At 52.2% G+C, this 24,970-nt stretch overlaps 1 protein-coding gene across 3 annotated transcripts in view; it reads left to right on the forward strand.

Annotated features, from left to right (window-relative positions):
- Positions 1-14,069: 14,069 nt before the first annotated feature.
- Positions 14,070-24,970, forward strand: part of SRL (sarcalumenin) — a gene marked incomplete at both ends in the record, with an annotated part of 40,820 nt that continues 29,919 nt past the window's right edge. For all 3 annotated transcript variants that reach the window (XM_081089216.1, XM_081089217.1, XM_081089218.1), the window contains one exon: positions 14,070-14,130. In XM_081089216.1, the coding sequence (XP_080945342.1) occupies positions 14,070-14,130 (61 nt within the window). The remainder of the gene's footprint in view (positions 14,131-24,970) is intronic.

A 24,970-nucleotide genomic window follows, 5' to 3' on the forward strand; every position in this document is an offset into this window, starting at 1 on the left:
TCTCCTGGATGTGTGGTATCCTGTGTTGCTGGGGAAGGCTTACTGGACTAGATAGAGTATGGGATGCTACTTGGACCCACCAGAGGGGATTATATGTGTGTGTGGTGTTGCAATGAGAAATCAGCATCCTTACATTCACTGGGATTACTCTGGGTATTCTGCAAAGATAGAGATGGTATTGGGGGATGGGAGGAGTGGCTCCCAATTCCTTGGTGGGGGAGCAAGGAGAGAATGAACAACCAAGCCACAGATTCCTATCTCCAGAGAAAGGACACAGGCTCAGGGTTCCTGGTTGATTTCTAGGCTTTATTACTTCTTCAACTTGTGTAACCTCCCTGAACCTCAGCCTCATCTACAGAAGGGAAAGACTCCCTTATGGTGTGTTTAAGAACTCAGGTCCTGGAGTGGGTCTGCAGTAGTCAGTTCTACTTTGGGCAAGCCATATATATATATTAGAGGCCTGGTGCACAAAATTCGGGTGTGGGGTCCCCTCAGCCCAGCCTGTGCCCTCTTGCATTCCAGGAGCCCTCAGGGGATATCTGACTGATGGCTTAGGCTCGCTCCCGCCACTGCCGCTGTGCTCGCCAGCCATGAGCCCGGTTCAGGGCTTCTGGCTGAGCAGCGCTCCCCCTGTGGGAGCACACTGACCACCAGGGGGCAGCTCCTGCATTGAACGTCTGCCCCTTGGTGGTCAGTGCATGTCATAGTGACCAGTTGTTCCACTGTTTGATTTGCATACTAGCCTTTTTTGGTATAGGATATACTAGAGACCTGGTGCACAGATTCATGCAACGGTGGTGTCCCTTAGCCTGGCCTGTGGCTCTCCGACATACCCAAAGGGGTCCCGGATTATGAGAGGGCGCAGGCCAGGCCGAGGGATCCTACCGGTGCACAATTGGGGCTGGGAAGGGACTGTGGGATGGCTCCAGGATGTGTCCAGCCCGTCTCACCCAGTCCCAATTGGCTGGACCCAAGCAGCAAGGTAACCTACCAGTTGGAGTGTCTACTGTCAGGTGTGGTCAGTGCACATCACAGCTACTGGTCAAACAGTTGCTTAGGCTTATATATATACTAGAGGCCCGGTGCACAAAAATTTCTGCACTCGGGGGGGAGGGGGGTCCCTCAGCCCGGCCTGTGCCCTCTCGCAGTCTGGGACCCCTCGGGAGATAACGACCTGCTGGCTTAGGCCTGCTCCCGGGTGGCAGAGGGCAGGCCCAATCCCTAGGCGAAGCCCCTGGTCGGGCTCAGAGCAGGGCCGATTGGGGAGTTGAGGCGCCGCCCCTGTCATGCACAGAGCAGGGCCCAACAGGGGGTTGGGGAGCTCCCCCTGTCACGCACAGAGTAGGGCCGATAGGGGAGTTGGGGTACCGCCCCCTGTCACACACAGAGCAGGGCAGATCAGGGGGTTTGGGTGCTGCCCCCTGTCACGCTGATCCCGGTGCCAGGAGGCCTCGCGGCTCCGCTGATCCCGGTGCTGGAAGGCATATTACCCTTTTACTATATAGGATAGAGGCCTGGTGCACGTGTGGGGGCCGGCTGGTTTGCCCTGAAGGGTGTCCTGGATCAGGGTGGGGTTCCCACTGGGGTGCCTGGCCAGCCTGGGTGAGGGGATGATGTCTGTTTGCAGCTGGTCACACACCCTTCAGGGTGGGGGTCCCCACTGGGGTGCCTGGCCAGTCTGGGTGAGGGGCTGAGGGCTGTTTTCAGGCTGGCGGGTGACGGAAGCTCCCAACCGCTCCTTTTTTTCTTTTTTTTTTTTTAATTCTGGGCCAGCTTTAGCTCTGAGGCTCCAGCTCTTAGGCCTCCGCTCCTGAAAGCAGGTATCTGGTTTGTTTCGGTTCTATAATCGAAACAATGTATACCTCCAGCTCTGAGATCCCGGCTCGCTGAAAGCAGGTTTCTGGGGTTTTGTTTAGCTTCTATATTTGTTACAATGTTTCAAACTGCAGGCTCAGAGGCCGGCAAGGCAGGCGGGGAACATTGGTTTCCTCCGTCACTGAAGCAAGGAAGCCTCATGTTAGTTTCAAGCTGCCTGGATACTGGCCGCCATCTTGGCTGGCAGTTAATTTGCATATCGCCCTGATTAGCCGATGGGAAGGGTAGCGGTCGTACGCTAATTACGTTTCTCTTTTATTAGATAGGATACACATACGTGTGTGTATGTGTGTATGTGTGTGTATATATATATATACATATACATATACATATACATATACATATACATATATATACACATATACATATATATATATGCTATATAATAAAAGGCAAATCGACCAAAGGGTGGAATAACTGGTCTCTATGACGCACACTGACCACTAGGGGGCAGATGCTCAATGCAGGAGCTGCCCCCTGGTGATCAGTGCACTCCCACAGGGGGATTGCTGCTCAGCCAGAAGTTGGGCTCATGGCTGGTGAGCGCAGTGGTGGTGGTGGGAGCCTCTCCTGCCTCCGCAGCAGCGCTAAGGATGTCCGACTGCTGGCTTAGGCCTACTCCCACACCTAAGCTGTCAGTCAGACATCCCCCGAGGGCTCCTGGACTGTGAGAGGGTACAGGCTGGGCTGAGGGACGCCACCCCCCCCAGTACATGAATTTTGTGCACCAGGCCTTTAGTATATATCTATGTCTACTATATACTATATATATCTATAAAGATTATTTATTTTTAGAGAGAGGAAGGGAGAGAGAGACAGAAACAATGAAAGATGTGTGAGCAAAACATCTGGGAGTTAACTGGTACCCTTCTGGTGCACAGACCAATGCTCAACCAACTGAGACACACTGGCGAGGGTGCCACTTATATTTGAGCTTCAGTTTCCTTTTTTGAAAGTTGGGAATAATAAAATAAATAATAAATAGGAATAATAATGGCACAAAGCAATGCATAGTGGGGGTGGGGGTGGGGGTGGGAGTGGTCCTTTTAAGTCCTTAATCCTCTATGACCAGAGAGCATTTTACAATGTATTCTCCGCCTGCTTTTCCTGGTGCTCACACTGTGCCAGGTACATGGGGACTGAGGCCGGAGTGTAGTAACCACGTCACTTCTCAGCCCACAATGAATGCCTCCAGACATGAACTTGTTGACTAGAAAGGCAGATGGGAGCCTGCATTTTTAAGAACTTTGATACATTTTAAAAGGTGGAATTCACAATAAAATCACCCAATTTTAAAGGGAATGGTTCAGTGTGGCATTTAGTATTCACAATGTTGTGCAACCATTATCTCTAGTTCTAAAACATTCCCATCACTCCAAAACGAGCCACTTACTAGTTTTCCCATCACTCTTCTCCCAGCCTCCACCAACCACCAATCTGCTTTCTATTTTCTTCAGTATTTGTGAAAATTAAGACTAATTTACATTCGGTAAAATGCACACTTTTCGTTCTTGGCCGTGAGTTTTGACAAATGCGAACAGTTGTATAAACACCACCGCAATCACAATATAAAGTTCCCTCCTCCCCGGTGTTCCCGCAGCTTCCTTTGTGGTCCACCCAGCTCCTGGGAACCATCCATCTATTCCTACAGGTTTGCCTTTTCCAAAATGTTGTAAATAGAATCATATAATATTTAGCCTTTTGAATCTGGATTCTTAACATTGCAACTGAATGTGGGGGTTCATCTAACTAAATTTACATAAGTTGACTACGTGTCTGAAGAGAGGGACTTAGCTGGAATCTGTGCGGGGACGCCCCTTCCCAAGGCCAGTCCAGCGGCCCCAGGGGCTCTGTGCAGTTCCTAAGAGAGTCAACAGAGGGCGCTGCGGACCCGGAACACCTGGTTCCGTGGCTACAGGCCAGAGGCGGGGCTTAGGATGGGGCCAGGAAAGGCCTCCTCCCCGGACTTGCCTGGAGGCCGCAGGCGGTCTCACCAGCGGGCAGCGGAAGTCGGGGTACCGCCCCTGGCCCCGCCTCCTCGCCTCGCCCCGCTGGGCGCTTCGGTGCGCATGCTCTTTGGCACCCTGGCCGGCTAGCGCGCTGGTCGGCCCCGCCTCCGCACCCGCGACGGACGGACGGCGCGCGCTCACGCACGCCCGGAGCCCAAGTGCCGCAGAAGTGCGGCTCCGGCGTGTCTTCCGCGCGGAGGCGCTCGCCGACTTCCTTCCGCAGCTGCCAGCCCACCCGGAAGATGTGCTGTGTAGCGCCGGCCGGTGGGGCCTGCGCTGTGGGACGGAAGTCCGGCGCACACGTGACTTACCACGGTTTTAGAGGCCGCGGAATAAGTGACAATTTCAGTAACTGTTAGGGTTGCCGAAAGGGGAATGCAGGAGGCCGAAGGTGGTAAAGAATTATAAATTTACTTCTAAGAACAGAAGGGCTGAGATCAAAATGGCATCAACGGGGCAGAGCAGGGGAGCGGGATATCTATGTCTCTTGCAAAGGTCGGTCAGACTAACCGGTGGGTCCCGGTGCAGGTGGGGCCCGGGTGCAGGTGGGGGCCCAGGTGCAGGTGGGGGCCCAGGTGCAGGTGGGGGCCCAGGTGCAGGTGGGGGCCCAGGTGCAGGTGGGGCCCAGGTGGAGGTGGGGGCCCAGGTGCAGGTGGGGCCCAGGTGCAGGTGGGGGCCCAGGTGCAGGTGGGGCCCAGGTGCAGGTGGGGACCGGTGCAGGTGGGGCCCAGGTGGAGGTGGGGGCCGGTGCAGGTGGGGCCCAGGTGCAGGTGGGGGCCCAGGTGCAGGTGGGGCCCAGGTGCAGGTGGGGGCCCAGGTGCAGGTGGGGCCCAGGTGCAGGTGGGGGCCCAGGTGGAGGTGGGGGCCAGGTGCAGGTGGGGGCCCAGGTGCAGGTGGGGGCCGGTGCAGGTGGGGGCCGGTGCAGGTGGGGCCCAGGTGCAGGTGGGGGCCCAGGTGCAGGTGGGGCCCAGGTGGAGGTGGGGGCCGGTGCAGGTGGGGCCCAGGTGCAGGTGGGGGCCCAGGTGCAGGTGGGGCCCAGGTGCAGGTGGGGGCCCAGGTGCAGGTGGGGGCCGGTGCAGGTGGGGGCCGGTGCAGGTGGTCCATGGAAACTGGGAGAGGCGGTTTACTGGAAACTGAAGACCGTTAACCATGAAACAAATCTTTGGGAGTGGCAAGAGCCCCAAGTAGGGCATAATGGAGCACAAGAAGGAGCCTAGTAGTAACATTCCTTTTAACCCACACTATCGGAAACATTGTCATATCAGGACAGGTGAGGAACGTAAGAAACTACGCACAAGGTGTGTCACAAGGTGTGTCGGAGTGCGTCTTGCCCAGGCCACACCTGTCATAGGTCCAGGGTCAGGAGCCTGGTCCAGGTCAGCGGCTGCACGTGGACTAGTGCAGGTCCAGCCCTGGGAGCAAGTGGTGGTGAGAAAGTGCAGCAGTGGCCTGTAGCAGTGCAGACACTGGCCTGGGAGGAGGAAGAATGGAGAAGATGTGGGAATGTTACCAAACTCAAGGGGTTTGCTGCTTGGGTTGCGATAGTCAAAAAGGAGATGTAGTTGTCACAAGGTAGTTTTACTTGCAGCAAGTAAAGGAGACAGGAGGTTCTGCCTTCTAAAAGAGAGGCTTAGCTATTCTTATGTACACGATTTGGTCAATTACATGTTGGGTTCTTTATACTTGGCTACTTTTAATTTTAAGTTTTTAAATATATTTTTGTTGATTTCAGAGAGGAAAGGAGAGAGAGAGAGAGAGAGAGAGAGAGAGAGATGATGAGAGTGAATCATTGATTGGGTCCCTCCTGCATGCCTCACACTGGGGATTGAGCCCACAACCCAGGCATGTGCCCTGACCGGGAATCGAACTGGGACTTCCTGTTTCATAGGTTGATGCTCAATCACTGAGCCATGCCAGCTGGGCTGTACTTGGCTACTTTACTTTTTATTTTTTAAAACATATTTTATTGATTTTTTACAGAGAGGAAGGGAGAGGGATAGAGAGTTAGAAACATCGATGAGAGAGAAACACTGATCAGCTGCCTCCTGCACACTCCTCACTAGGGATGTGCCTGCAACCAAGGTACATGCCCTTGACTGGAATTGAACCTGGGACCCTTCAGTCTGCAGGCCGACGCTCTATCCACTGAGCTAAACCGGTTAAGGCATGTACTTGGCTACTTTAAAAAAAATTATTAAGTATATACTTTTATTGATTTCAGAGAGGAAGGGAGAGGGAGAGAGAGAGAAACATTAATGAATGATGAGAGAGAGTCAAGCATCAGCTGTCCCCTGCACGTTCCACACTGGAGATCGAGCCCACAACCTGGATATGTGCCCTGACCAGGAATTGAACCGTGATCTACTGGTTTATAGGTTGATGCTCAACCACTGAGCCATGCTGGCCAAGCTATACTTGGTTACTTTCATTCCTTGATTTCCTGTCAGCTCATCCAGTTTACAGCTGGATCTACAAAATACTGTGCTACATTTTAACATTTAGCAAGAAAAAACATTTAGAACCGCCCTGACCTTGAGACTCTTGTCCTATCTAACAGGAAGGGGATCAGAGAGGACTTCCAAGTCATACTAAGAAGCTTGGGCTTTATTGTTCGTTAAAGGGAGGGGGGTCTAGGAGAGACATGATCAACCCAACATTTAACAAAACCCCATTTTAAAAGCCTTTTTTTGAAGTATCTACTGTATGAAGGACACTCAGAAGAATGGGCTGTAGTTTGTGTTTAGTCCCGTGAATTTTCACCAACTGAGTACACAACCATGTAGCCAGCATCCCACCAAGCCCTCAAGTGGTTTTGCTACCGGAAAGGGGACCTGCCCTGGCGGGTCTGCCTAGGGCCGGCCGGTAATGTGTGGGTTCTTGGCTTGGTGCAGGAAAAACTTCACAACACGAGTCCAGGAGACCATGAAAGTGCTGCGCACGGTAAAAGCTGGACACAGTAAAACAAGAAAGGGCTTAGCATAGAAGCAGCAACAGGAGAGCCGAGGCTGGGCTGCCCTAGCTCTCTGGGAAGTCAGGGAAAAGGGGGCCTTGGGAACAGGTCCCGGGGTGAGCCTGAGGTGAGTTGCCGCTGCCTATTGCTCCCCTGCTTGTGAGTCTCCGTTGATTAACTGGCCTCAGACCAGCATGTAAAGCACATGCAAATCCTCCAGCTGCCTCTTAGAGCTGGCTGGCCACATGGTCCTTAGCCTCGTATTTTTGATGGCTCTGGCTTCCACCCTGTCCCACCCGAGTCCATCTCACTGCCCCTTCTTTTTTTTTTTTTTTTTTAAAAATATATTTTATTGATTTTTTACAGAGAGGAAGGGAGAGGAATAGATAGTTAGAAACATCGATGAGAGAGAAACATCGACCAGCTGCCTTCTGCACACCCCCTACTAGGGATGTGCCTGCAACCAAGGTACATGCCCTTGACCGGAATCGAACCTGGGACTCTTGCGTTCGCAGGCCGACGCTCTATCCACTGAGCCAAACCAGTCAGGGCTCATTGCCCCTTCTTGATCCAGCAGCCCCTCTGTGCTTTCCTGGATGCTCCTGTCCCTGTGTCATTTGTCTTTTTCCTCTTTTTGTTGTTAATCTTCACTTGAGGCTATTTTTTCCCCTTGATTTCTAGAGAGTGGAAGGGTGAGAGGAGGGGCGGGAGAGAGAGAGAGAAACATCTATGTGAGAGAGACACAATGATTGGTTGCCTCCTGCATGCACTCCCCACTGGGGCTGGGGAAACTGAGGTATGTCCCCTTGACCAGGAATCAAACCCACAAGCCTTCAGTCCACGGGCCGATGCTCTAACCACTGAGCCACCGGCCAGAGCCAGGAGGGTGTCTTTTTCATTTGAGTTCTGCATGCCCTCCTGTGCCCTAAAAGTCCTGGGCTGGGGTGGGGTTAGCACCAGCCCCTGCCTTGTTTCCCTCTCCTCTACTGCCCTGCTGAGTTGCAAGTTTCTTCTGTTGATTGACAAGAGCGCCTGCTGACTAGAGGAAGACCTAGGACTGGGGGCTGCAGGCCAGGACCAGCCCTAAATCTCTGTACAAAGAGAATGAGTTCCCAAACCTGCGGTCCCCTCCACGCTCCTGGTGTTAAAGGAGCTAAGAGGAGGCACAAGTCACAGGCCTCCCCGGGTGTAGCCTGTCTCGGTGATCACCCTCAGAATCAAATGAAAGAGGAAAAGGAAAGTGATTTGAGACGACTGCACGAGTACCAGAGATTAGCTTGTTGATACTTGTCTCTTTCACATTGCCTCTTGCCCTGTGAGAGATACAGATGATGCTCTGAAATATCCGGTCGCAAAGAAGATGGATGGGAATTTCATTTGCTTGTAGGTAGACGGAAATGTCAGTGGGTCTGGCCAGGCACTAGAGGTTAGTGGGGGGCTGCTTCTTTGAGATTAAGGGAGAGATGGTCTCCGTTCACCATGGGATCCTCATGGTGCGAGTCCCTGACTGTGGGAGGCAAGTTGAGGGGGCAGGTGGGGAGATCTGGAGCACTGTGGCTTGTTCTAGATGTCACATGATATTCAAAACAGTGGAGTTGGTGCTCTCTGGTAGTGAGTTCCCTGTCACTGAAGATATTCAAGCAGAGGCTGGTTATATATATCTGTCAGAGTTACCAGGGAGGAGATTCCTGCTGTGAGCGGGAATTTGGGTCCTTCTATGGTAGGTGACCTATACTTACTAAGATAAATGGAAAATGCTCTCCAAAGCGTTGCTTCATGCACTGTGTCAGTGTTGAGTGTGGGGTGGATGCAGACAGAGGCCTGCATTGTCAGGGTCCCACTTGGTTTCCCCAGCCCCTTGAGGAACTGTTTCAGGCATGGATTAATCTAGCAAGTCACTTGCCAAATGAAGGATCAAACTATAGGAACCATGTGAAGGTGGGGACCCTTAGGCTGAGGGCTCTGGCAGCTTTTATGTATGTACTAGCATGTATGTATGTATGTATGTATTCATGTATGCATGCATGCAGGAACACAGTCCCCCACTACCACAAAGTATGCAGTGGAGTTTCCCACATTGGGGGAAATCGCAGGAGGCAGCACGTCCATAGTGCAATGGATCAGCCTTGCCCCGGGAAAACGATCTTCGTGGTCATGGTAGCTCTCCTGCCAGGTAAGTGTGGCAGCTTCTGTTTATTACTGAGCCGGGGCAGGGGAGGCCTTTGCCCTGGAAGGTGGTGTGGTGGTGGTGGCTGATGTGGGATGAAACCAGCGTGGAGGTTTCATAGGCTAAGTGAGGTCTGTGTAAGAATTCATGACTTGTGTCCTGCCTGATGTTCCCAGTGGTTAGAGAATTGGCCTGCACACCAAAGGGCCGTGGATTGGATTCTGGTCAAGGGTTGCAGGTTTGATCCTCGGTCCCAGTTGGGGCGCATGTGGGGAGGCAACCAATTAATGTTTCTCTCACGTTGATGTTTCTCTCTGTCTCTCCCCCTCCCTTCCACGCTCTAAACTCAATGGCGAAAATTTCCTCAGGTGAGGATTAACAAAAATAAAAAAGTATTTATGATCTGAGGGTTTATCTTTAGTTGTGTCTACCCTCATTTTTTTTTAAAAAAATGTATTTTATTGATTTTTTACAGAGAGGAAGGGAGAGAGATAGAGAGTTAGAAACATCGATGAGAGAGAAACATCGATCAGCTGCCTCCTGCACATCTCCCACTGGGGATGTGCCCGCAACCCAGGTACATGCCCTTGACCGGAATCGAACCTGGGACCCTTCAGTCCACAGGTTGATGCTCTATCCACTGAGCCAAACCGGTTTCGGCTACCTTCATTTTTAATCTCTCTTATTTTCCTAACAGTCTTTGTTTATTCATTTAAAAATTATTATAAAAATACATATATATATAACATAAACTTTACCATTTTAACAATTTTTAATGTACAATTCAGTGTCATTAAGTATATTCACAGTGTTGTGCAACCATCACTACTTACATTCATCTTCAGAACTTTTTCATCATTCTTAGTAGAAACTCTACCCACTATACAATAACTCCTGTGACCCTTGCCCTCCAGCCCCTGGCAGCCACTGTTCTACTTTGTGTCTCTCTGAATTTGCTTATTCTAGGTACTTAATACAAATAACATAATATTTATCTACTATAGGCTGAGTTGTGTCTCCCCCAAATCCTTATGTTGAAGTCCTAATCCCCAGTACCTCGGAATGTGACTGTGCTTGGAGATAGGGTCTTCACAGAGGTACTTAAGATAAAATGAGCTCATATATATGGGTCCTAATCTGATATGACGGGTATCCATATAAGAAGAGGAGATTAGGACACACAATACAGACAGAGATAAACATGTCCGGATATAGTGAGAAGGTGGCATCTGCAAGCCAAGGAGAGCTGCTCTCCTCGGGAAAAAATAAATCTGTCCATACCTTGATCTTGGACTCCCAGCCTTCAGAGCTGTGAGAAGATAAATTTCTGCTGTTTAAGCCCACCAATCTGTGGTGTTTTGTTATGGCAGCTTGAGCCAGCTAATACCTTGTCCTTTCATAACTGGCTTTTTTTTTTTTTTTTCACTTAGCATAATATTTTCAAGGTTCATCCATCTTGTAGCATGTACTAAATTTTCTTTTTTTATTTTTTAAAGATGATCATTTTTAAAAAAACATTTTTTATTGATTTCAGAGAGGAAGGGAGAGGGAGAGAGAGAGATAGAAACTTCAATGATGAGAGAGAATCATTGATCGGCTGCCTCCTACATGCCCCACATTGGGGATCAAGCCCACAACCCGGGCATATGCCCTGACTGGGAATCAAACCGTGACCTCCTGGTTCATACATCAATGCTCAACCAAGGAGCCACGCCGGCTAGGCAACAATCATTTTTTTTTTTTAAATGGCGGAATGATACGCCACTGCATGGGTAGACCACATTCAGTTTACCCATTCATTTGCAGGTAGACACTTGGGTTCTTTCCACCTTTCCAGTCTTGTGAATAATGCTGTATTGACCACGAGTGCACGAGGATCTGTTGGAGCCCAAACAAGGTCTCTTTATTTATTTATTTTTAGAAGTCTATTTAAAAAAAATTGGGAGACCAGTGTAACAAACCTAGGCGTATTGAAAATGAAATCAGTCACTCCGACTCTGTAGCCCCATCCGGAGCCAGCACTGAGACCTCTGTTTGCCTGCCCCCTGTTCCTCACGCCCCCAAAAGGACAAGCGTGCGAGGGACCGGGGTCAGCTCAGGCCACTTTCCCACATTGTAACCACCTCCATCCCACCCTCAGCGGACACACACCCCTGGACCAGCAGGCTGGGCGTAGGCCCACGAGGGGAACAGAGAGGTTCTCCGGGTGGCAGGGAATCACAGCTACACCCCAACCGGCTCAAAATCCCAAGTTAGCAAAGGAAGGCACAGAGGGTACTGGCTGGCACTCCCCCTCCCCTCCCCCCAGCCTCCCCAGACAACAGCCTCACATCCTGGTCAGTGACGCTGTGATTCTGAGGTGCCCGTGGGGCTCCCAGTGGCTTCAACAGCCCCTAGGAGATGATTGCAGAAGGCGTGGGGCCCGGGGGGGGGGGCGCGGGGTGGCGCCGGCATTTGTCCTGCCACCTGCTCAGTATTAGCCAGATGAGCTGCTCCTCCCAGCTTGTGCCTGGGATGCGTGTGACCCCTCTCCCCTCCGGAACATCCGTGGCCGGGAACCAGCCCTCTTGCCAGAGAGAAAGCATATGTGTATACATTGAATTGTATAGGAATGTTCATAGCAGCTGATGGGTAATAGCTGAAACTGGAAAACAACCGAAATGTCTCTCAACAGTTGAACTGATAACAGTTTGTGGTACTGTAAGTCCTCAGTTACCATTGTCAATAGGTTCTGTGATTTTAAGCGAAATGACATAATGAAACCAGTTTTACCATAGGCTGTGTGTGTGTGTGTGTGAACACTGACTGGCTATTTTATAATATTAAGAAAGTAATTGGGCGGAGGGTAAGAGATCAACCAAAGGACTCGTATGCATGCATATGAACATAACCAGTGGACACAGACAGTAGGGGGGTGAGGGCATGTGCTGGGGGGTGGGAGCGGCTGGAAGAGGTCAATGGGGGAAAAAAGAGACTCATGTAATACTTTTTAATTTTTAATTTTTATTGATTTCAGAGAGGAAGGAGAGAGATAGAAACATCAGTGATAAGAAGGAGTCATTGATTGGCTGCCTCCTGCATGCTCCCTACTGGGGATCGAGTCCCCAACCTGGTATGTGCCCTTGACCGGAATCAAACCGGGGACCCTTCAGTCCATAGGCCAACACTCTATCCACTGAGCCAAACCAGCTAGGGCTGTAATACTTTAAACCAGTGGTCGCCAACCTTTTGGACCTCACGGACCACCAGTTGACGACCGCTGCTTTAAATAATAAAGAATTTAAATTAAAAAAAGTAAAAAAAAAAAAAAAAAAAAAAGAAGAAGAAATTGAGAGGCCCCAGCCCATGGCAGGGAGCAGGCTAGAAACCGTGGGCAGCATTTTTCTTTCGGACTCGGGACTTATTTGGGCTGGGATATTGAAGGAGAAGCCCTCTGGTTTGACATATGTGTAATGCTTTTACCCCCCTCGCTGAGGGTGCCAGCTGGAGGCCCTGCTTGAGGTATGGCAAAGCCAAAGCTCCCACCCCAGGACACCCTCCACCACTGGGATCGGATTAGAGTACCATAGGCTAATTGACACAAACAAGAGTTAAGTTCCTATGGCACCTCATCAACATTATAGGAGAACAACGTTGAACAAAACGACAGTATTTGCGGTTGTGCCGTATATCCACACCATGGAATACGACTCAGAACAAAAGGGAATGCACGATTAATATATGCTACAACATGAGCAAAGCTCAAAATAATTTTGCTGAGTGAAAGAAGTCAGATGAAAAGGAATCGTATGGGCATGATTCCATTTTTATAAAAATCCGCCGAAACCGGTTTGGCTCAGTGGATAGAGCGTTGGCCTGCGGACTGAAGGGTCCCGGGTTCGATTCCGGTCAAGGGCATGTACCTGGGTTGCGGGCACATCCCCCAGTGGGAGATGTGCGGGAGGCAGCTGATCGATGTTCCTCTCTCATCGATGTTTCTAACTCTCTCTCTCTCTCCCTTCCTCTCTGTGAAAAATCAATAAAATATATTTAAAAAAAAAAAAAAATCCAGGAAATGCAGACTAAGGGCAGTGACTGCAGATCGGTGGTTGCCTGGGGAGGGATACAGGGAGGGACTGTGAAGGGACAAAAGGAAAATGGGAGAGTGAGGAATCCGTTCGTTATTTTGATCGTATCCAATTAGACGTCATTAAAGCTGTTTTAGAGGAAAAGCACACAGTAGATACCTAATCGATTCTTGTTCCTTTCCAAGGTGCTGACTGCTACCCTCACAGTGACACCCTCCCCCAGACAGACGAGCCAGTGTCTGCTTTCCCTCGGCTTTATGGAACTGGCTCTCTGGGGCAGTCACATGCCCTTAGGAAAATTGCATCAAACAGCATTTGAGGAGGCGACAAAAGGCTTGGAACCCCTGCGCCACTGGAAATGGATCTCTGTCCCTCCACCCTCTGACTTACATCACATCGTCAGATGCGTCTCTTAGCTCCATCGGCATTCTGCCTCTTCCAGAGGTCTGGGAAGGTTAAACTCCGAGCCATTGACCTCAAAGGTCGGCCATAGAGGGCTTTCCTTAACTATGAGGGCTTTCTTCTCCTGACCTTTGGGGAGGGGCTGAAATGTATGTCTGTGATTCTCAAATAGGGTTCTTGTTGCTTGGCCCTGAAAACTCCCTCGTTCAGAAAACTGAGACATGTCAAGGTCATTGACTTGCTTCAGACTTTGGATCAAGTTAGTGCAAATACTGGGAAGACTCAGGTCCCAGACCTCACTCGAGGGCCGTCCCACTTCCCCCCCTGCCCTGCTGCTACCCCCGCTGCTACCCCTGCCTGTGACCCACATCATATGACCTCAGGGCCGCCGAGGGAGAGACAAGGCCCTGCCTGCTGGGGCCTGGCAGCTGGCACAGCAGCGGCAGAGCAGGCTCCCGTCAGCCTCGCAGGGTGGGTGCTGCTTCCCCATCACGCCCGCCCAGTTGCCCTAGTGACTGTGTGACCCTTCTCCCCCGCCCTCGCTGCCACCAGCCCTATAAATAGAGGCAGCGAGCAGCTGGGCTCTCTTGGCAGTCACCATGAGGGCGCTGGTTCTGCTCTGCTGCTTTGTGGCGTCTCTCCTGCTCCCAGGACAAGCAGGTATGACCCCACCCCCGTGGGCCAGGCCAGACTTCAGCTGTGCTGTGGGGGGCTTGGGCCGTAGCTGGAGAACAAGGCCTCCGTGATTCCTGGGGCTGATGGCTGGTCTCATCTTGTCCCCATTCTCTTCTCCCCCGGGGCCCAGGAGAAAGGAGTGGGTGGTGGAGAGAGCCTGATCACATTCAGGGGGCTCTCGGGGAAGTCAGAGGAAGCAGAAGCAGTGAGCTGAGAGGTACAGGCAGGGGTGAGCCTGAGCCAGCGCCAGAGAGACGGTCTGGCCAGTAGATGCTAGGGAAGAGGACCTTGAAATTCAAGACTAGAGGAGCCTCCTAATGGGACAAAATGAACCTATCTTAGAGCCGGAGGTGCCCCTGGAGGTCACTGAGTTGACCCCCCCCCCCGTGGAGATCTGGCAGGGGGCCTGGGTTGGCATGGCTGAGGACGGGGGACCATGCTGGGCAGAGGTGGGTTTGTCTGAGGAGCAGTGGGATAGAGTGGGGGTGAGTTTGGTTTAGGGCTGGAGATAGAGTTGGGGATGAGGTTGGAAACGGCATTGGACAGAGGAACAGGACTGGTCTGGAGTAGAGCTAGGCTTGGCTGGAGCTTTGTTAGAAGTGGCTGGGGTCCGGTGTGCCATGGTTTTCCTTTGACATCTCAGCACTGTGAGGCAGAGCGGCTCTGGTTACAGCACGGGGGTTATTTATAGGCGTGGAGGGGATACCAGAGCATTCTGCCACCTCTCTGTTCCCAAGATTCCTGGGGCTAGGTTCCCCCGGGGATGCTTCAGGGTGCTCTGGGGACCCCCTCAGGAATCCGGGACTCTGCTTTGTCTTTTGATGACTGCAGTCTCCATCCACACAGGGGATGTGGGGGCCAGAGCACTAGCCTTTCTGATCTCTGAGGTTCTGATTTTTGAGGGCCCAGTCTCAACCAGGAGAGCAGGTGGCTGGGGCAGCAGAAGCCATTATCTTGCAAGTTAGAGGCCAAGGTGGGGGGGCTGCAGCTTCGCATGTGCTGCTGGGCCCTGCCCTTGTCTGCCCTTGAGTTAATTTGGGCTCCGTGGGGCTGTAGCGGCTGGAGTGTCGAGGATTCCAAGCGGCTGTCAGGTGGCTAAGTATGGAAACAGCCGCGTAATTGGATCCTGAGCCCCGAGCCACTGCCACCCTCTCCCTTTCAAAACCCCTCCCCTGCTCCGCCCAGCCCCAGCTGCCACCTCTGCTTCCACACAACAGGCCCAGGAACTTTTAGCCTTTTAGGGACATCCTTTATCTTTTCTCCCAACGAGGGGTCTGGACATCTGGAATGTTCCATAGGCTTCTCAGGGGGAGTCTTGGGGTAGGGAAAGGCGGCAGTCAGGTGCTCTGTGCAAAGATCCTCTCTCTGCATGCTCCTTCCTTCCTGGACTCTGAGGTGTGCCCTGGCCCGGCTTCTAGGGAGGGGTTGTCCACCAGTGGGCAAGGTTCCCTCCTTCCTCACCCTGCTCGCACTTGGACTGTGGGTTCTTCCCCGTGTGGAATGGATCACTACTTCAGCTGTAGGTTGCATACCCCAAAAGATGGCTTCCTTCTGCACCCACTGGGAGGTTCCAACCATGAGGGTGGCTCCCCTCCACACCCATAATGACAATTTTTCCGACTGGTTGATTCTCTCCCGGAACTGTGCCACCCTGCCCAAGGCCACAGCTTTGCTCCTGGACTTCCCGCCTCACCCCTGGGGCCTCATTTCCATGCCCATGTTGTTTGCTCCTCACTGGGTGGCAGGTGTTCTCTACAACCCCCCGTTCCCGTGTCCTGGGGGAATCCTACAGAGTCTTCACGTTGCTCCCATGGCCCTCTGGGCCGGGGCAATGGCTCCACAGTCTCCTCTCCTCGTCTCTACGTGGGGGACCAAGTGCCCCTCCAGATGCCAGGACACTGATGGAGCCGCCAGGCCCCCTGACCCCAGTCCTTTGTAACCATCAGGGTCCTTCTCTTGTCTTGGGGACAGGCTTGCTCAAGGACGGGGAAAGCAACCTTGAATCGATTTACTCCGTCTCCTCATTTCTAGGTAAGGGAGCCAAAGCCAGAGGAATGAAGAGATGTGTTCAAGATTAGACAGTGAGTTAGTGACAGGCACTCCCAGCCTAGGGCTAGTCTCACCCTATCTGGGAGTTCCCGCCCTTTCTTGGCCTCCCAGAACGCCTCTGCCTGTCAGGGCACGTGAGGGTGGTGGAGAGGCTTCCCTCAGGATGCAGGACAAGAATGATGCCATTGGTCCGTTGACTTCTTGGAGGGCGGGGTGGGATGGGGGTGCTGGGTTTAAGCCGTTGGCATTTGTTAGGCTGAATATGGGACATCTTGCTTCCTGCTGCCTCCTGGAAGCAGAGAGAGATTGGGGACAGGCAGGGCGGTTTTCTGACTTGGTGCATCCCTTGTCCTCCAGCCCAGTCCTGGTTGCAGATGTGCACGTCTGCTCTGGTCTCCACCCTAAAATCCCAGGGGTTGGTGCATGCTGGGGCTGACCCACCCCTCCACGAGAGATGAGGGTCTATGGTCCCACCAGGAAGTATGCCCTCCCAAGACCCCCTCCTCACCCACCTCAGGCTGGTTATTTCTGGGGAGAAGCCCATTCACCTTCCCTCAACAGAGCCATGCAGCAGCAGCTATGATCCACCGTGGGGAGGTCTGCTGAGAGAGTCATGAGCTCGGGCATCCTGGGGAAAGAGCAGACCCCAAAGACTTTCCAGTCCCCTGCAAGCTGTGTCCCCAGTGGGCTCTCTGTTCCTAGCTCAGTGCAACTTGATGAGCCTCTAGGGAGCAGCTGGTCCACCACTTCCCTCACCGAGTCTGCGAAGTGCTAGTCTGGGATTTGCTAATGGATGCATCCTCCCAGATGTGGACGCCTTGCTCGGTGGCCTGTGAAATGGCATTTTGGAAATGCTGATTTTGCCCCATGTCTGGATGTGACGCTGAAGGTCACACAGCCTTCAGTGTTTGTGACAGGGCCAGGTCTGGAATTCAGGTTTCCTCGCTTGCCGTCCAGTGCTTTTGGCCACTTGTGCCCTCAGAAAGGAGGTCCCAGTGAGACCAGTTGCATCCACCTGGCTGTTTAGTGCTCAGTGAGGTGTAGTCGGCTGGGACAGAGCTAGACCCTGTGGACACAGGAGGAAGACGGCTGTTCCTCCTCTGACCCCGTCTGAGGGGCTGAGGACAGGGCCTAGTACTGTGCCTCCTGGCCTGGCACAGGGTGGTGACGGGGGGCGTGGGAAGGGGTGGGGTCTGCCACTGTGGGATGCTGGGCTTACCCCTCTGTTTTAGGCTCCTCCTTTGCTCCAAATTCAAATCCAGCCCGACTGATCACACAACCCCTTCATTTAAATATCGTTCGAGTATTAGAAGCCCATTCATTCAAACACCTTGCCACATTTCATCATTCATTTATCCCAGATTTATTACGTACCTTCTATCTTTTAAGTGTGGTACTGGGGGAATTCAGACAGGCCTTTTGCCCTTGGAGAGCTTACAGTTCGCTAGGGGAAACAGGGTGTCTTCTGCCTTAGGCCTGTACACGGGAAAAATCAGGCACACAGAGGTGTCATAGGGAGGAACAGATGAGTTGAGGTGGGATGCAGGGGAGTGGGGAGGTTATTTTTAACTGAGTGGATCAGGAAATGTTTTATAGATGAGGGGGCATTTGAGTTGGATCTTGAAGAAGATAGATTCAGACTGAAAAGATGGAAGGAAGAGAAGGCTAGGTTTGGGCCAAAGTGTGAAGGACCTTGAGTGTTGGGCTGAGGACCAGGACTTTGCCCTGTGGGCGGTGGATGACCACTGAGGGCTTTGGAAGAATCTATCTGGCAGTTGTTTGTAGGGAGGACTAGAACAAGGGGAGACTGATTAGATAACCGTGTCAGAAATGCAAGTGTGAAGGTGTGAGCTCAGGCGAGAGAGCGGGAGTGGAGAGGGGCGGACCCAGCAGCTGGGGCAGAATCACTGCTCAGCCTGGGAGCTGGGTGGGAAGCAGCCCTTGTGGGTTTAGTGCAGGTCATATGACCTCACCAGAAAAGGAAACCTGGAACATAAGAGAAAAGAACAGATTTTAAAGTTCAGTTTGGGTCATTTTGAATTCCAGGTGCCAGTTGGAGATATTTAGCTAGAAAGGTGGGGTTGGACTGCGGAGAGAAATCAGGCCAGGGATCCAGAAACGAGATTTGTTTGGGTAAAGGTGAGCGTGAGGCTGTGAGACTGCCGAGGGAGCTGTAGATTTGGGGAGTGGGAAGAGAAAGAAGATAAATGGACTTCAGGAAGGGACAGGGACCTGGAAGCCAAGGGAAAGGATGCTTCCTAGATGCTGAGGAAGGGGAGGCGATGGCTTTGACACGCAGGAGGTCACTGACAGATTATGGGGTGCCGTGTGTGTGTGTGTGTGTGTGTGTGTGTGTGTGTGTATATATATATATATATATATATATATATATATATATATATATATATATATTTTCAAGATTTTTAAATTGCTTTTTAGAGAGAGGGGAATGGAGAGGGAGAGAGAAAAAAAGAAACATCAGTGTAAGAGTGAAATATTGATTGGCTGCCTCCTGTACACCCTCTGCCCGGGATCGAGCCTGCAATCTGGGCAAGGGCCTGACAGAGAATCAAACTGGCAACCTTTCGGTGTACAGGATGATGCCCAACCAACTGGGCCACACTGGCCAGGGCAGGGGCCATGTGTGTTTAGTGAGGACGTGGAGGAGGCAGCATATTCAGAAGGTGAGACTTTTAACATTGAGTTTGGGAGGAATAGAGGACAGTAAGAATGAGTGGGGGTGGGTGAGTTTATGGAGGTAGAGAATTTTATTTTTAACACTAGCACAGACCAAGTGTGTTTGTGGGCCAATGGGGAAGGGTGAGGATGTGACTAAGACGCCAGATGCTTGGGGAGGGTGGATGAGGTCTGAAGGAGGTCTTCGGGGACACATGGCACAGCACTGCGGAGCCCTCAGAGAGGTACCACAAACTTGAGGTGAACTCAGTAGGCCTGGTACCAGCCAGGGACCTGACCTAGTGAGGGTCCTGGTCTACACTGGGGATTGCTACAGAGGGCCTGGAGGGCCGCAGAGGGGAGGGAACCAGACTGATCTTCCCAAGAACTCTGTGGGGTGGAAAGGGAGCCGGTTGCTCTGATTTGTTAGGTATTGAATGCAGGGCCAGGACCAGAGCCCGGCTCCCATGCTGGAGAAACACTGGGCCGAGTCTGAAAGACCTGAGGCCTGGAGATGAAGTTGGTGAGTCAGCAGTTTGGTCACAGTGAACGTTAGTCTTGTTGTTGGTGGCCTGCCCCACAAGCCAGGTGCTGCAGAGGAGAGGACAGAAGGCAGCTCAGGCATTCATTCAGCAAAGGTCCACTGGGCCTACAATGGGTAAGGTACTGGGTTTGGACTCTGTCAGGATTGGTGACTTCAGTGGAAGTTGGCGTGGAGGCAAGTGGCCCGAGTTTCCCGGGTGATGACCTCGGTTCTCCTTCCTAGTGGAATGGAAACTGCCCAGGCTCAGGTTCCCTCTGAGGTCTTTTCCTGGCTGTGAGGCCTCCCCGCACCCCCCCCCCCCCACCGGCCCCACGGCCCGTTGGAGTGGCTCATTTTGGGATGAGGGGACTGAACCAGAGGAGCAAGTTGAGTCGATGAGCTGGCTCGTGTTCTCTCACCACCTGCTCTGGGGATTCAGGCCCCTCAAAGCCTGCTCACCTGCCTTCTCAAGGGCCTTCTGAGACTTGAAAGCTAGAAGTCTGTCGTCAGGCTCCTGCATTCGCCCTGTTGGGTCCTTTTCTCCCTCTTGGCGATTCCCTTCTCTTCTTCCACACTGGCCCCCCTCCTAAGACATGCCATCAGCCAAGGCCCTGAAATTCGTTCTAATGAGGGCCAATGGCTCAACACTTAGACTGTCACTTTCCCAAATTACTTTTTTATTTTATTTTATTTTTAAGATATGAAGGGCTGTTTTTTAAAAATATGTTTTTATTGATTTCAGAGAGGAAAGGAGAGGGAGAGAGAGATAGAAACATCAATGATGAGAGAATCATAGATCGGCTGCTTCCTGCATGCCCCCTACTGGGGATCGAGCCCACAGCCTGGGCATGTGCCTTTGACTGGAATCGAACCTGGGACCCTTCAGTCCATAGGCTGACAACTCTGTCCACTGAGCACAACCGGCTAGGGCTACTTTTTATTTTAAAGGAGTCAGAATATTTTAGCTCAAAAGAATGCATATCTAAGGTGGAATGTCCCATTACTTTGATGGGCAAGGTCTTACCAAAGATCCCTAATGACAGCATTGAGGCAATAAATAGTCCACTCCATCTGAGCACAGCGGGGCTGAACTGTGGAGTGGGGCTTTCTCCATCTGTCCTGGAAGAGGGAGTAAGAGAATGAATGAACTGGAGCCATGGTGGGCACAGCTGTAGGCCTGCCAAACGACTTGCCCAGTGCTCTGGAGGCCCCAAACCTCTCTGCTGCCCCCCATCCCTGGAGTCCTCAGCAGGAGGCAAAGGGGGCAGATTTTTGGAAACTTCCCTGGTCTGCGTTGCCTGTGCTATCGTCTTTGTCTGGGATCAGGAAGTTCTGTCCTATTATTGGTTTCATACTTCTCTAGCCCCAAAGGTGGTTTTTTGCTCAGAATCAAGGTCCCAGTCACCCCTTTGCTCAAGAGACATGCCTGTGCTCTCTTCCAGAGGTCTCTGGAGCAGGAGCAGCCTTTCCGGAGCTGCCCAGCCCTCTCCAGCCTCAGGGGGAGGGCTCGGATGGCAGAATCGACACCTGCCTTTTAAGTTCCCCAGCTATTAGGAATTCAGCTATACACACCCTCATGGGCCTATAGCAGCCTCCTCTCCTCCAGCCTCCAGCTCTTCCCTAGTTGGAATAAATGGGAGGCTGCCACCCGCTGCCCAGGTGGTGCATGTGCCCAGAGGCCTGATTCTGAAGAAGACCATGAGGCTGTGGTGCTGGTGTCAGCTCCCATCTGGCCATCCCAGGAGCCTGTTTCCCCTGGGATTCTGTCATTGGGGCCACAGGGAAGCAGAGGTGCCACGGCTTCATCCAGCTCCAAATCCTGGGGCCCAGAAGGATTTGAGGTGGGATGTTGGCCCAGGTGGGACAGGCTCCCTAGGCTCATTGCAAGGGTGTTGAGGGATGACAAGAGGCTTTTCCCTCTCACTCTTGAGTGCCCCCTCCCCCCAGGTCCTTGTCTTTCACAACCTTGAGAGCCCTTGGTCCTCTAGTCCTCTGTCAGTTCAAGAGTGCCAAAGGGCACAGAATGAGTGTGGGCTGGAAGGAGGGCTCAGCACAGAGTCCTGGAGAAGTGGGAGATGTGGCCGTCCCTTGGGAGCCCTCCCTGGGTTGGGGAACCAGGATGGGGTCATGATTGGGGCAATATATGATCAGCAGGAGGCAACACAGATTGGGACGCTGCAGGATCTTAGAGGGAGAAGAGTGAGGTTGGTTAATCACACGAGGTGGGTGCTTGAAAAAAGAAGGAAAAATGAAAAGATGAGGGACCCTCTCTGAAAGGCCCAGCTCTTCAGCCCGAGGCCACACTGTGCCGCTGGCGAGGTCCTGGCCAGCCACACTGTGAGGTAGAATGGGCTATGTCTTTGCATCCAGGAGCTGACCTGCTATTTCGGGAGATGACACACGCTGAAAAAAATGTCACTAACACCCCAGCAGCTCTGGTTGGAGTTCAGAGGAGGGTTGGAAGGTCAGCCTCGTGGAGGGGCAGGGTTCCCTCTGGACTGGGTGGAAGGGGATGACCACTGGACTGTCAGCTCCAAGAGGACAGGGGCTGTGTGTTTAATTCACTTTCTGCTGCATCACCAACACTTAGCACACGCTCAGCTCATTGAATGCTCTTCACAATGTGGATGAATGAGTAGATGATTTGTGCAGGCGGAGCTGGAAGAGCATCTGAAATAGTCATCAAAGCCAGGAGTGGGGAATCACAGAGCACTGCACTGGTAGGGACAGGATGAGACCAGCTCTGGCTGGAATGCGGGGCTCCTGTTCAGGGGAGACCAAACTACCCTGACGGGTTGGGGCCCTTTGCAAAAGGTTTTGAATGCGGAGCCAAGCAGTTCTCCCCCTGGTTCTGTCCTGAGGACCTCAGCATACCTAGCCTGTTCCCCTTGTGGCTACCCCCACCCCCTTCTCCTCCCTCCTAGATATTTTTGGATCCTTCTAGAGGAGGGACTATATTCTGAGCTCAAACAGGTGCAGGCAAAGCCTGGCCTGGAGTCCTGGGCTGAAGGAAGTGGGTTGTGCTGGGAGTTCAGTCCCGAACCATGCCAGGGGAGAGCCCTGGGGCTTGGGAGCCCCCTCCCATCGTCACCTGGTCACTGCCAAAACGGTAGCCCCTAATCCTCCTTCAAGTGGCCATTCTGTTGTCAGCTCTGTTGTCTCCCATAGAATTTTCCCTGGATGGCAATAGGCAAAGACTTGACAAAGCTGTTGCTTTGGAAACGGTCTCTGATGTGCACCTGATTCCACAGCTGCCTTCGCTGGGCACCTGTATCCACCAGAGAGGCTTCTAGCCACTTTGGTGGTTACTTGTTTTCTTTTCTTTGCGTTTTCTCCTACCCCTTTATTCCAGATGTTAGGTTGTAGAAGATCACATTTCTCTACCTATCGCAGGAGGTCAAGACACCAGGGGTGCTCCCTGGGATCTGGGGAGGCACCTAGAAAAATTAGGGGAGGGTCACAGTGCTCACCGTGGCCTGGGGGAGCCCCTCCTGGCCTCAGGTGCCCAGCAGAGTGAGCTTGGATGCGAGTTGTGACAGGTGGTGAACCCACTGTCTTCCTGCCTCAGTTTCCTTTCTGAATTGGTGTTTAGGCCGCAGAGCCCCGCACTGGAGGCTGCCCATCAGGAGCAGAGCAGCCAGCAGGAGTGGGGCCAGCAGGCATACCGGGACTCCAGAACAGAGCAAGCTGGCTTTGTCATCTGTTTGCCACCAAGCCCCTTACCATCTTTGCACCTGTTTGTTCCCCTCTAAAATGGGATACGAATACGTTGTCCTATTTACAGCATGGGGTTGTTATGTGATGAAGATAAGCAAATGGCTATGGGATGCTTAAAATGTTTTCTGATATCAGATACTTTTTAAGGTTAAAAGGACTAGGACAGTAATTACAGGCTATCACTGCTGAGTACTGCTGTGGCTTGACAACTGCCACCAGTTTCCTCAAATATCATGAAATATGAACAACTGGGGGAATCTATCTACATAGCTGCGCCTTCGCAGGACTGTTGAATCCTCGGGTTTCTCTGTCCTCAAGGAGCTTACAAACCAGGAGGGGAGACAGTCGCCGCTCATAATATGAGGAGGGAACCATATAAGGCAGGTGTAATCAGGGGCTAAAAATAAGTAGCCTAAGAGTGCAGAGAAACGGGGAGCAGCTGGGGCAAGATGGGGCCTCGGCTAGTGAAAGCACCGCGTGCTTGGTGTGAGGTGGGTCGGGAAGACTCTGTAGGGCTGGCTTAGGCGTTACTTTCTATACTATTTTCTTGGCTCTGCCATAACAAATGACCACAAGCCAGGGGACTAAAACAACAGTGATTTATCCTCTCACAGTCTGGAGGCTGGAAGTCTGAAATTAAGGTGTTGGAAGGGTCACGTTTCTTTTGAAGGCTCCAGGGGAAGAGACTTCTCACCTCTTCCAGAGTCTGAGAGATCCTGGCAGTCCTTGGCTTGTAGATGTATCTCTACAATCTCTGTCCTCATGTCACCTCTTCTCTGTGTGTCGCTGTGTCCTCTCCTCTTTTCACAAGGACACCAGTCATTGGACTTAGGGCCCACCCTAACCCAGTATGACTTCATTTTAACTAATTGCATCTGCACAGAACCTATCTCCAAATAAAGCTACATTCTGAGGTTCTGGGTGTCTGTGAACCAGATATTTAAAAAAAATATTGGGGGGACACTCTTCATCCGTGATAGTTCCTTAGCCTTGGACCCAGATTGCTGAGCAGTTGCTGGCTCTGAGTATATAGCTCTCGTGTCTCTCCGGGGTGATAGTCTTCTACTGGGCACAGATGGCACCTGTTTCCTTGGTCAGCTCTGGCCCCATGGTCCATGCGATTGCCCCAGCAGCTAATTTGGAGTTCTGCTGATACACCCAGAGCAAGTGTGTTGAATGAATGGATGGACAGCTGGTCGGGGGCAGGGAATTCCAGGAGCAACCACCTAGTCTAGTGGTGAGGCTGGGGAGGACAGTGGGGAGAATTTTCCAGCTCCCTGTTGGGTGTGCTCAGGTGCAGATCGAGTTGGAGTTAGCACATCCTGAGGGCAAGGGTGTTTGGTTCCTGGCTGGTTGTGTGATGGAGAGAGCAGTGGTAAGAACCCAGAAACTCAGGCCTGGTTTTCTAGGCGACCTTAGCCCCAGCTCTCCCATGTGTGCCCTACACACCCAGCCCCAGCGCACACGGGAGGGTCAGCAGGGCACAGGTACCTCCTGAAGCTCTGCAGAAGCCGCTTGGAAGAACTTCCAAGTGAATCCTCTGCCGAGTTCATGAGAGGTTCACATCTTAGCATTGCTGCCTTTCTCTGCTCTCCTCTCCCGAAGCAGGAGCCCCCAACTGGAAGGGCAGTATGTGGGTCTCTTCATGGCAGAATTAGGGGTCCCCAACCTGGAGTCTGGGTGTTGAGGCAGCTGTGGAAGCTGGTGGCTGTGGCTTTGTGGCACACTCTGGTTTGTCCCAGTTCTAGAGGAGAACAGGGTGTCCAGGGGCTTCTAGCCTGTCCAGAAATGCTCACCAGTGAATCCAGTCTGTACTCCTTGGCCTGGTGTACACTCACTCTCCTAAGTCCGGCATGTCCC

The sequence above is a fragment of the Myotis nattereri genome, assembly GCF_964212035.1.
Source record: "Myotis nattereri genome assembly, chromosome: 4".
In the NCBI taxonomy this organism is placed as follows: domain Eukaryota; kingdom Metazoa; phylum Chordata; class Mammalia; order Chiroptera; family Vespertilionidae; genus Myotis; species Myotis nattereri.